The sequence below is a fragment of the Mercurialis annua genome, linkage group LG7, assembly GCF_937616625.2.
Source record: "Mercurialis annua linkage group LG7, ddMerAnnu1.2, whole genome shotgun sequence".
NCBI classification, from domain to species: Eukaryota; Viridiplantae; Streptophyta; class Magnoliopsida; order Malpighiales; family Euphorbiaceae; genus Mercurialis; species Mercurialis annua.
The window spans coordinates 46,951,382-46,963,892 of NC_065576.1; the positions used below are offsets into that span (position 1 = coordinate 46,951,382).

Below are 12,511 nucleotides of genomic sequence, written 5' to 3' on the forward strand. Positions count from 1 at the left end.
AACAAACAAAGAAAATTGACTGTGTATCACATGGGCGATTAAAATATTTATGAAAATTAATTTGGATAAAATTGTATTTTCAAATTCAATGTGTCAATTTTGGTTACCTTACCATCAGTCGCACCCATATTTTATACGCTACACATTTGCTACCTCTTTCAAATTTCTGACGTTGGATTTGGAAAGGGAGCTAGCTTCTAAAATATACGCAACCTCGATCTCGATATAACGATATGCAATATCTTAATAGATCGTGAGATCAAATTTTCTCACAAACGTTAATTTTTTTTCCATTTTTGATAATCAAAAACATATCTCGATATGCAAGATGGTGTAAATGATGTTTCATACTTGAATTTATTCAGAAATAAAATGAATTTTACAATATGATTAAACAAATTTTTTATAAACATTAATTTTTTTTAGTTTAGTATATAGTCTTAGAGAGAGGTGTATAATGACCCAAATAATTTATTTTTTTAATTATTATAAATATCTAGTGATTTATTTTAATGAAAATAAATCTTTTGTAAATACATTTCAATATATATATACACATAATTTTAAATGTTATAATATTTATAAATAGATCCCTATATCTTTATTAATTACACATTCTCACATTTTTGTTTTTCATATTTTGGAAAAAAATCATTTCTCCGTTTTCGTTTCCGCTCAACATAGAATGCGATGCACCCAAGTTTTGAAGATAAGGAAATCTCAAATCAAACATCACACATATTTATACCCAATATAAGTACAAAGAGAAAGAGAATTAGGGAGAAGCACATTACAATTTGATTTTTTTGGGGTTTTAAATATGAAGCTAAAATTTAATATGTAGAGTGAGTCTAATTATGAAGCCTAATTGACAAGAGGGGCATGGTGATCAGGGTGTGCAGGCTTAGAGAGCTTAGTATGAAAATGTGGAGATTGAAGAGAGAGTAATTCAGGAGGAATTAAATTGTCCCATCCTTGAATTGGATTTGTATTTGCTGCTCCATCCCATCCTATGTGTGTCACATGTTTCACATCTGTTGGCACCCCTATTTCCATTTCCACTTCTTCATTTTCTTCTTCATACACTGCAATATATAATAAATATATTAGCAATTATAGCAAAATTCAATTTTTCTAACAATTTTATATTATCTAAATAGTAACACCACAACTTTCTATCCAGGTCCATAAATAAAGTTGACACATTTTAGTTAGGAGTGTCAAAATAAATATGACATATAAACACAATTTACCTAACACGGAAAAAATAAGGAGTGAGGATAAACGTTATCGTGTCATAAATTGATCACTGTTTATGACACGGCTAAAAATGTGTCTATTGGAATTGACATGCGGAACCATTTAACCCGTTTGTGACACGGATTAAAATGTGGCCTTTGAATTGACATGCGGAAGTATTCAATCCGTTTATGACACAACTTAAAACGAGTTATGTCGTGCTATGTCAATCGGACTAAATACATTATCGATAAATATGTTAAATATATTGTGTCGGTGTTACACAAATTGGACCCACTTAAATAAATGAGTTAAGTTTGCCGTGTTGGTATGATCCATATTCAACCTATTTAAATAAATAGATTAAAGGTTTCGTATTGATATGACCCATATTTAGCTATTATGTTTTGACAATGTTATTTAGTTCAACTCTATTTGTAACCTTTTTTCGTATTGTTAATTTGCTATGATCAATAATCGACCCGTCAAATCAAACGGCAGGTTATATGGATGGACACGTATAACCTGTTTAATTTTCGTGCCGTGTTCGTATTGATACGATTACTAAATATGTAGTTTTCGTGTTTACACCCTAATCGTATCTATAAGATATGTTGACACGAACGAACACGACTTATCAACCCACTTTAACACTCTAAGTTTAGAGATCCTTTTCCCCACATTTTTCCCTATTTTTTTAAATTCTAAAACGTGTCAACTTTTAATCTGTTAGCTCATGAATGAAGCATGGACGGGGGCTAAATAATTTTTTACAGTAACTGCACATATAACTAGAAAATACCTACAAAATAAGTACGAAACTAATAGTCGTAACGTATGCAAGATTTGATGATAAAATCATCATATGAACATATGAATTCATCTAAATAACAAAATGTGAGTAAATATGTTTATTAAAATACAGTACTCACCAAATAATTGAGAGAAAGTCTTTAAACTCTTGACTATCCTATGAAACCCATTAGAAATGTTAGGCTTAGAAAGAGCGAAAAACTTCATTGCGCTCTTCACACTTTCACTACTCGAAAAGCTTTCCTCGTCGTCTTCTTTCGCCCCTAAATCACGAAACAATACGAAAATTTCAATTAGAATCACAACTTAAATATATTCAACACCCCTAAAAACAAAAATATGATCAAGAGAGAGACTTGTTGGAGATGAAGGATTATTATTATTATTAGACTTAATGGCCTTTCTTGAATTGTGTACATGACCACCTAAAGCCACACTGGATTCAGAAACACAACCAATTGAGAAAGGAAAAAGAACAAGCCTCTCCATTCTATCTCTCATTTCTTCATCAAAAACCCACCAATTAAGCAACAAACCAAAAAAGATTAAATATTTATATAATAAAAAGCAAGTGAAATGGAGACAAATATAAAACCAAAACTAATAATAATATATATAGATGATATGAAAATGGGTTAGTTATATTGGGTATGGTAGTGGTGAATGGTGGTGATGGCTTTAGAACAAAGTTATTATAATTTCACGTACACCATAGTCAAGCTACAATTGAAACTTTGTTTGGTAGAGATAAAAGGGAAATAAAGATGAAGACATTTATGTTTAGAGGTGTGGAATCTAAACATTAACAGTTTTAATTAAGAAGTTTAACCTAAATTACACACCATATTTGTTCTTTTAATTTAGACTTCCAATCATCCATAGTAGGTAGAACTGCTATCTTGCAGCCTACTACAGTGTCCCAACCCAACTAAAACCACCACCCTCCTTGTCTTGTGTGTAGGGGTATGCATTCGCTTCAAACCGAACCGAACTAAAATTTTAATTTTATCGAACCAAACTAATTATAAGAACGCAAAAAAAAACTCAAATCAAACTGAATTGAACTAGCCGGTTTGGTTTTTTCGATTCAGTTTGCGATAAAATTTCAACTGAAATTTTGTGGTCCAAAACCAAACCGAAATCTTAATTTTTTTAATGATATCAAACTAGGCGAACCGTATTTATCAATCCGGTTCACTCCTACTTATGTATAAGTTAGAATAATAAAACAAGAAATAACAAAAAAAAAATCAAATACTATAATAAACCATAGGCTCAATCAATTAATTGTTAGCTAGCTAACTATGATTTCCAGTTTTTATAAATAGCAGTCTAGAATTTTATTTTTGTGGAATAAGATAATTTCTTTTATGCATATATCTTAACTGCATCCAGAGATACAAATTAGTGAAAATATGCTTAATTAGATAAGAAATATGTAGAGATGTGCAAAAACCTAACAAAGCCGAATAACCGAAATAAATCAACAAATTCGATTCGATATTCGACACTATAAAATAATTTCTATTTTTAGTTGGTTTTGATTTTGGATTTATAGAAATTTCAATTAAATTTTAGTTCAAACCAAACCGAAAAATCAATCAAACTGACTAGTTCAATTTAGTTTGAACGTTTTAACAATCTTATAAATTCAGTTCGGCTTTCGGTTTAGTTCAAACGAAATGCACACTCCTAGTCATATCAAATTAGTGTTGCAAACCTTAAAAAGAGTACATTTTCATAAAGAAGAAAAAGGGGAATAGTAAATATCTTTTTGATTAAGTTGTCCATTGTGGGTTCCTACCTTTACTTGCCTCTCTTGTAGAGAAAGCCAAAAAAGTTTAAATGTTTCTAAGTATTACTTGTTTCTTCCTTCTTTATTTTTTTCTATAATTTCAAATATTCTTTTTTGCATTTTCTTGGTTTGGACTCTATACCAAACTTGAGCCACTGAGTGTAATACAAGCGATGTTTACTGTTAGAATCCAATCTAATTGGAGAGGTCATGGATAGAGATGTACAAAAACTGAACTAAACCGAACTGAACAGATAAATTCAGTTCGGTTGGATTTGACATTATCAAAAGAATCGGATTTTTTGGGTTGGTTTAATTTTGAAAGTTAACAATATCAGTTCCGTTTTAGTATAAACCGAACCGACTAGTTCGGTTTTGTTTATTTTAAAAAAAATTCTTTTAAATTCGCTTCGGATCGAACCGAGACCAAACTGCACTTTCTTGTTTTCAAAGAAGAGAGTCATCATTGTTTCCTAGAATAGATTAACAAAAGATTTGTTGGGAAATGATGTCCTTTGTTAGGGGAACTTGTTTTCAGAATAATTACATGAAGTTGGCTATGACTGTAATAAGATCAAAACTAGCTACTCAATTTCGTCCAGTTTCAAAAACTCATACATAATTATTAACACTCAAAGACATTCATTTGAGATTCTAAAATATTTTGGATAAGCTGAACACTTTATAATTTAAACCAAAATGATTTAATATATATGGAAAAAAGGTCATTTATGCCCCTAAGGTTTGACTCGAGGATCAAGTAAGCCCTCAACGTTCGGAAAAGTTCAAATATTACCCCTAACATCTTAAAAAATGAACTAGGCCCCCCCAATTTTGACAATCAAACTCCCAACGTCTCATATATATTCACGCTGCCTTAAAATATATTTTGTATTGGATTGGTCATATTATAAAATGAAAACAAAATTGACTACATAAGTAACAAGATTCCAAAGCAATACATGAGCCCTAATTCAATAATCAAATGATGATATTGCAAACTCAATTCCTTCCTATAAAGGAGAAAGTTACAGCTTAACTGCAGAGGCTGGTGGTAAAAGCCAAGACTTCAATTTCAGTAGTAGCATTTCATAAGCTTAAATGATTTACTTAAAAATAATGAGGCCCTTAGTTTAAATAAAAATAGTTGTATTTGATTTACTAAAAATTTCATTTAGTTACTCTACTTTTACAATTTTATAGAATTAATTATGCTGATTTTTTCCTTTTAACCTTTTTAATATCCTTGAATTCTAAATAAAGGAATTATGTTTTTTTCCCTTTACTTTTCCCTCTTCCTTCTTCTACTGGAGAAAGATTTCATGTATATTTAAGTAACAGTAATATAACCTTAGAAAAACCAACATTATGAAAAATTCTCATGTTCGGATTTAAAACATTTCTTGCACGTAACGTAAAGTTTTTAACTACTTACCTCAGAATCAGAAGCAGAGTTACTAATCCATGCTCAACGCACGCTGCAGCTGCATTTAGTCCCTCATTGTAAAGCTCTTCATCCTGTGTTTTCATCATTTCTTTTGTGATCATTCATCAGCAGTAATTCAACAAAAATGTTACAAAATCAGTTACAACTTAAGATAGATAAAGATTGAGGTGCTCCATTATAAATTATGTAAAAGAATGTTATTGTCCATAACAAATAAACTAGTTTGCTACGGTTTATATTAGATTAGCTCTCGCATGGCGTTCGAAGAAAAGGGACCTTTTCAATATCTGCAAATAAAAAGTCCTAGCGAAAACTACTAAATCAGGAAATTGGCTGCTATCATCTACTATGCTGTAGCCTGTCACTAAAGTTCATAAATTGGAGTGAAGCATCATTTCCGTGAGGGAGGAACCTCCGTCTATAAAATTAATAGTGTATGGACTCAATGTTGACAGATAAAAGTGTAGGGATTCAATGCCAAAAAGCGGATAAGTGCAGGGACCCAAATATACGTTTTGCCTTAACATTATGATTATGAACACTGGAAACCAACACTATATCCTTTACTTATACTTGCTTTTTCTTATTGGCTTCTAAAATACAAAAGAAACTTCTTCTGGTAAGATTAATCAATTCAGCTCGAGCAAAGAACATTCATCTAATGAACCATATTTTATCCAAATACTTCTACAAACCTGTAGAACAATCCTTAGGTGGAGTTGACAAGGATGTGATGCCTGATAAAGAAATCAATCAAATGGATTATGATCTCAAGCCGCTTAAGCATTAAATTAAAATATTTGGATAGAGCTAATATGGCTTTATAGAATATGTACCTGCGTTCTGTTTTATGTGCAACATTATAATCAAACAACGGAGAACTTAGCAATTCTGATTTATACTAAGATATCGTGTAAATTTTCCGTTCAACAATACCAATGCCAATCATGATTAAATGGATGACACTGACACTTGTAAGTCATAACAACTGAATCAATTAGACCAAGGCTATCACCATGCATATCCGGCTTCTGTCACCAGTAATCTCCACAGGAGCAGTATCCATGCTTAAAATGATGAAACCGGCGAAGATCTCTCACAACGATTTCTCTATCTAAAAGCTGAGATGTGTACTTCATAAAATTATGGCAGTCAGTACAGATCCGAAGATTCTTCATTATGCGAATTGGCATTCCAGAAGATGTGCGCATAATGGCATAAGCAAGCGCTAGTTTCTCACTATGAAAACCAAGAAGAATTTCACTTTGCTCTTCTTCCACATCTTGTGCCACTGGCTGCAGATCAGATGAGTACCCAATTTCTTTTAATCTTCCAATCAGCTTCTCCAAGTACGGATATATATCAGCATTTTGTGAATGGGAACTATCTCCCATTCTGAAAATATGTATCTGATTGTTGAGTTGAACCCACGACTGTCCAGGAAGTTTCTTAACTGCTTTCTGCCGCATTAAACTCCTCACATCAGCTGCCTCTTCCCACCTATTATCCGCGGCATACATGTTTGATAACAAAACATAGGAACCCGCATCAGATTGTTCAAGCTGGACTAGTTTTTCAGATGCCAACTTTCCCATCTTGGCATTTTTGTGAAGTTTGCAAGAAGATAGAAATGACTTCCAAACTGCACTCATGTCGGAGATGCCATTTTCTTGAATGAAATCCATCGCCTCACTCAAGCAACCAGATCGACCATAAAGATCTACCATACAAGCATAGTGTTCAACACCAGGCTTGATGCCATAAACTTTCGCCATCAGGTCAAAATATTTGTGCCCTTCCTTGAGCAACCCTGCGTGATTACACGCAGTTAGAACACCGACAAATGTAATCTCATTTGGGGTAATTCCCTCATTCATCATACACTCGAACAGTCTAATAGCTTCCCTTGCTTGTCCATGCAAAGCACACCCGGATATCATTGATGTCCATAGAACAACATTTAGATCACTGTTTTGATTAAATATCATCTGAGCATCGTTTAGGCTTCCACATTTGGCATACATATCAACCAGTGAGGAAGCCAGATGAGCATCCACTTTGTGCCCAATTTTTAGAATGTATGCATGGATTTGCCTTCCTAATTCCAAAAACCCAATATTTGCACAGGCAGAAACAACACTCGTGACTGTAAATTTGTCAACCAGAACATGATCACGAACCATAGAGCTGAACGTTTGTAAAGCATATTCATACTCACCATTCCTAACATATCCAGAAACCATTGAGCTCCATGAGACAATTTCTGCCAATGAGTCGTCACAAGAAATCACCAAAGATGTATTTCTAAATACCCTGGACGCATCCTCCATTTCCCCACATTTGCAATACATATCTATAATTGAATTCCTAATAAACCCATTATCAAGAATTGCAAGTTTTAGAACCCGACCATGAACCTCTTTACCTAATACCAAAAGCGATAAAAACGAAGCTAAATTCAAAGCTATAGAAAAGGTAACCAAATTGAACTCAGTTCCACTTTCAACCATCTTATAAAGCAGCTCCAACGCAATATTTCCGAACCCATTTCTCATCAACCCATCTACAATCGTGTTCCAACTAGCAACATCTTTGAAGCACAGACTGTGAAACACCTCAAGGGCACTTCCCACATCTCCCACATACAGATATCCACCGATCATTATATTCCACGACGTAGTACCTTTCTCTTGCATTGCATCAAACAATCTTTTCGCATAAACCAAATCTCCACATTTCACATAAAGATCAAGAAGTGAATTCCCTAAAACAACATCAAACCCGATGCCACTGGTCAAAATCCACCCGTGAATCCCCTTCCCATATCTTATCTCACATGAACTAGAGCAACACTTCAGAACACTAGATAAGGTAAACTGATTAGGACAAAAACCCTCCCTTTGCATCCTTCTAAAAAATCCCAACACCATTTTAAAGTTGCCACTGTGAGCAAAACCTGAAATCAGAGTAGTCCAAGTGCGAACATCTCTATAGAGAATTTCATCGAACAGCTTGCGGGCATCATATAAGTTCTGAGAATTCTTAACATAAATATTCAAAAGATGATTAGTGACACCAAGGTTTTGAAAAGATCCAGTCTTTATAAGACTGGAGTGTAATAACTTTGAATTTGTGGCATTATCCGAGAAACCAGACGATAAAGACCCAAGATTCCGGTGGAAATGTTGATAATGGCGGTGGTTAAATTTAGAGGTGTTTATGGGAAGTGAAGAAAGTAAATGAGTTGGTTTTGAGTGAAAGTATTTGCTGCTCAGACAAGTCCATCTCATTTTACCACAATAAATGGCATTAAACTGGTCTCTGGTGACAGTTTTCAGGTTTCTGTTTAGGTTCTGTCAGAACAATCATACTATGAGAACAAGGAAGATTCAGAAAGCTGCTCCGACGTGTATTACTGATCTGAGCTTGGCACCTATGTCATCCCGGAACTGATTTACGATAAATTAATTCACACTTAGTTATTTTAATCAATTGTAGAAAAATACTTCTACTTTAGAGTTAATTATTTTCAAGTTTTTCGGATTTTTTCAGCCTCAAGTGTCTGAGATTACAGTATCTCTTCTGCCTAAAATAAATTATCCATATTGATCTATTCTATTCTGTTCCGTCCCATCATATCATAGATAAAAATGCTGTTTTCAGAAGACATCATTCAGTTACGAGCTAGCCAAATTAGCATTCCAATCATTAATATCGGCAAAAAATAGAGATCGACGAAAAGTAATTTAGGCCATTGGCATATATGCTAAATCTACAAAAGAATAAGCAGAACTTTCTGGTGTGTAAAACCAGTTAGTATAAAAACACTTTAAACAAAAACTTACACTTAAAACTAGAATCTGCTTTTTGAACTGCTTAGAGACTATATGAAGAATCGTGTTAGTGTAGTATATAATCCTTACAGAGGAGGGTAGAAATAAGAAGACAAAGAAAAACATAGGAAAAGCAAGCCTCCAACTGTAGCAACTGTCCCTTGAGAGATTCTAGATGCTAGCATACTTCCTCCTACCACTGCCACTGACGTACAAATCGTGTGTCCGATTGTAGCTCCCACTGCTACACCAATGGCGTTTTTGTGGGTTGCTAACTGCAAATCAGAAATTCCAGTTTGAGTACTATAAAAATGCTAATTTAAACTAAATATCAAAGAAAAGAGAATAAATCAAATTGGCAAACAAAAATCTGGTTGTTTTAACTTACAGCAATTGTTGCAATCTGGCTACGATCCCCCCACTCAGCTAGAAATGTCAAAATAAATGACTGCACAGCAAAACAAAATTTAATTCAGAATGATGTTTCCTCAAGCGACAATGATATAATAAGTAATAACTAAATAATCTGAGCATCGGATTACATCAAATATAACAAAACAGATAAGTTTCGACGAGCATACCTCCAAAAAGATGGGTGTACAAAATCTTGAAAAGAAACGTCGGTAGGCAGTTTTGCCTTGCCCTGTTTCAAGCTTTTCCTCTACCTAAGAACATTATACATTATGAGTAATTTTCAGATAAAGACAACAAATTCTGGGGCAAAAGTATTAAACTGAAGCTTGAATTGCTATGTAACACAAGCCACAATAATTAATTTTCCTTTTTGGTCGATACATATTGTGAAGAAACTGACCGCTTGGATTGGAAGCTAACATCTGAACCGAGTAAACCACTTAAAACCAAAAGGACACACCTAGCTAGCATTTGTCTCAAAGATAATTGGCAAGGCAATGGAACAAAAAGGCATAGACTTTGCAACTGTAAAAAAGATGGCAGCAAAGAAAATGCAAATTGAGATTTAAAAGAAAACGTACTTCTTCCATTTCCTTTTTGTTGGATGCTTTGGAATCTGATCGCCAGGCAATGTACAGCAACCGGAGCCCAAAAAATGCATACAAAACTGCATATGAAAAGAAAAATTGAAGATTGACAATCAATCCTTCCGTGTCCTTTAATATGCTTCAGCATAGCTATTGTTCAAGTTTGACACTTCTGAGCAAATTATATCTGCATTAAAACTTATATAAATTTCATTCCAAAATCAGTTCGACTCCTAAATTTATCTTCCAATCTTGAAATTTTCACAAAGAGTTGAATTTAGAATAAAAAAGGGACACAGTTGCAAGCCATTTTGCAATCATTAAAAGGCCAACTAGAAAATGATATGCTAATGGACAACATTACATAATTTTAATGTACATTCGCTGTTCCAACTATAGCCTCCCTATGAAACAATCTTCTAGCACAAGTGCACAACCATCTAGCGCTTGAAAGATTCGACAACTTGAACTTTTGCAAGCCTGCTTTGTAGGGAATCAACAAGCTGACTTTGCTACTTCCCCGAACTCTCAAACCACAAAAGACACAAATCACAACAAAAAGGACTAGACAAACTTAGAAATGAAAACTGAATACAAAAATATATTGGACAGCATTAACAGGACACACACTTAATCGTTCTATTGAGGACAACTGGACAAAGGGAAGGAGAAGAGGTGGAAAATGGAAAGGATGGTAATCGATAGCTAATTAACAATTTAAAAGAAACAATATATAATTTTAAATACCTGTGGCAGCACTATTTGTATGCTTTCTAGATATCAAATTTGGCACAATTCTGCCTAGTCCAGTAGAAAGTACCTATTTGAAACATGCAACATCATAAGAGAAGTGATTGTTCAAATGCTGGTGCCATGCAAGCACAATACCATGTAAATCAAATTCAATACTCAAAATAAAATATAAACATGAACACTACAGGAAAATGAAATATAAACATGAACATGAACACTAGTTACACTACATGAAAATGATATTCTTTGAGTAATCAACAACAATGAAATAAACGGATAACTTACTGTCATTACAACTAAAGCAGAGAGAGCTCCAGATAAAACAATTGACTTGGGGTGGCGCATTGCCATAAGAGCTGCGATTATAAAAGTCTCATCTCCAATCTAGCAACAAAATTTCCAAGAAAATAAAATAAAATCAGTGAACAGCAAAACTCAAGCCCAACCATCTCTTAAACATGATCATTCCACTAAAATCTCATGTAACTTCTCTTCCAACTCGAACAACTAGAAATGCTGTGGTTCAAAAGAACTTTTTCATAAAAGAAGCTGAATGCACAAACCTCACTGACAAGAATCATGGAAAAGCTAGCAACAAATGCATCAAAAACACCAAGTCCAGAGTCCACATGAAGCCCAAGATTAACAGAATTTCCATCAATATCTTTTGTAACAATCTGCAGACACAAACCCCACAAACAATACACAGTCTTAAATCCGAGTCAGCAATATAATTTATATAAATAAAACCAAAATCACATTTCAAAAACAAATTTCATACAAAAATTAAAGAGATCATAAAAGAAAAAACTCACCATGCCACGGCGGCCAAGATCTTTAAACGAAGCAGTTGATTCATCCTTCTCATTTTCCATTACAGACTCCTAAAATCACAACACAGATCAAAACTCCGAATCCAAATTGAAAATTTTCAATTTTAAAAATATCGAGAATTTGCTTCCAACCAACATATACCTGAGCAGCAATTAAAGGAAGACCCAGAAGTAAAAAGGCGAAAAGAATGACAAGTCTAGGGTTTGAAGTGAACCCCATGATGAAAATAACCAATTCCGAAGCAGAGCTGATGTGTTTGGACAGAAAGAAAATCTGTGAATCTTTTTTTTTTCTCGAGAAAATGAATCTGGATTTGATTAAATTATTCTCTTTAGTTGAATTAAAAGGTACCCTTTGCTAAATTATGACTATAACTAAGAAATGAGAGAGATCTTGCGAAGTGCGAAGATCCCCAAATGGAAAAGTTTCAGTAAGAAAGAGTTTTTGTAGTGATTAAAAAATAAAAGGAAAAGAATTTGCGCGTTTAATGAATGAATGGCCCCAGTGTATTATTTTTGCTGTTTTGCACCACTAGTAATTATGATATTATACAATCGCCCCAAGTTTTGGGTTTTGTTTCTTTGAAATTAAGAGAAATGCTTCAAATTATGAAAAACTAAATTCTTAATGGCACAAAATTCGTAATTTCTACCTTATGTCTATGCCAATTTTATAAGTTTTTGAATTATTTTCTCTTGTTAGAATGAGAAACAATTTTTGTCAAAATGGAAGCTAGAACAAAAACTGGATGATCATGGGCAATTAGAATGTGCATTCAGTTCAAATCGAGCTGAAT

General features: G+C 33.6%; 3 protein-coding genes across 3 annotated transcripts; all 3 read right to left on the reverse strand.

Annotated features, from left to right (window-relative positions):
- Nucleotides 1-718: 718 nt before the first annotated feature.
- LOC126657706 (CRIB domain-containing protein RIC4) lies at nucleotides 719-2,773 on the reverse strand. Its single transcript, XM_050352451.2, has 3 exons — nucleotides 2,409-2,773; nucleotides 2,172-2,315; nucleotides 719-1,085 (listed from the first exon to the last, which is right to left on the reverse strand). The coding sequence occupies exons 1-3, from the start codon at nucleotides 2,551-2,553 to the stop codon at nucleotides 865-867; spliced, it is 510 nt and encodes a 169-aa protein (XP_050208408.1). The 5' UTR covers nucleotides 2,554-2,773; the 3' UTR covers nucleotides 719-864.
- Nucleotides 2,774-5,742: 2,969 nt separating this feature from the next.
- LOC126657701 (putative pentatricopeptide repeat-containing protein At3g23330) lies at nucleotides 5,743-8,936 on the reverse strand. The gene is made up of 2 exons (XM_050352446.1): nucleotides 6,131-8,936; nucleotides 5,743-6,031 (listed from the first exon to the last, which is right to left on the reverse strand). The coding sequence occupies exon 1, from the start codon at nucleotides 8,582-8,584 to the stop codon at nucleotides 6,329-6,331; it is 2,256 nt and encodes a 751-aa protein (XP_050208403.1). The 5' UTR covers nucleotides 8,585-8,936; the 3' UTR covers nucleotides 5,743-6,031; nucleotides 6,131-6,328.
- Nucleotides 8,937-9,031: 95 nt separating this feature from the next.
- Nucleotides 9,032-12,139, reverse strand: LOC126657704 (GDT1-like protein 3). The gene is made up of 9 exons (XM_050352448.2): nucleotides 11,857-12,139; nucleotides 11,697-11,765; nucleotides 11,445-11,558; nucleotides 11,167-11,265; nucleotides 10,876-10,948; nucleotides 10,123-10,208; nucleotides 9,709-9,792; nucleotides 9,516-9,575; nucleotides 9,032-9,402 (listed from the first exon to the last, which is right to left on the reverse strand). Exons 1-9 carry the CDS (start codon nucleotides 11,932-11,934, stop codon nucleotides 9,214-9,216), a joined length of 852 nt encoding a protein of 283 aa, XP_050208405.1. The 5' UTR covers nucleotides 11,935-12,139; the 3' UTR covers nucleotides 9,032-9,213.
- Between the last annotated feature and the right edge of the window lie 372 nt (nucleotides 12,140-12,511).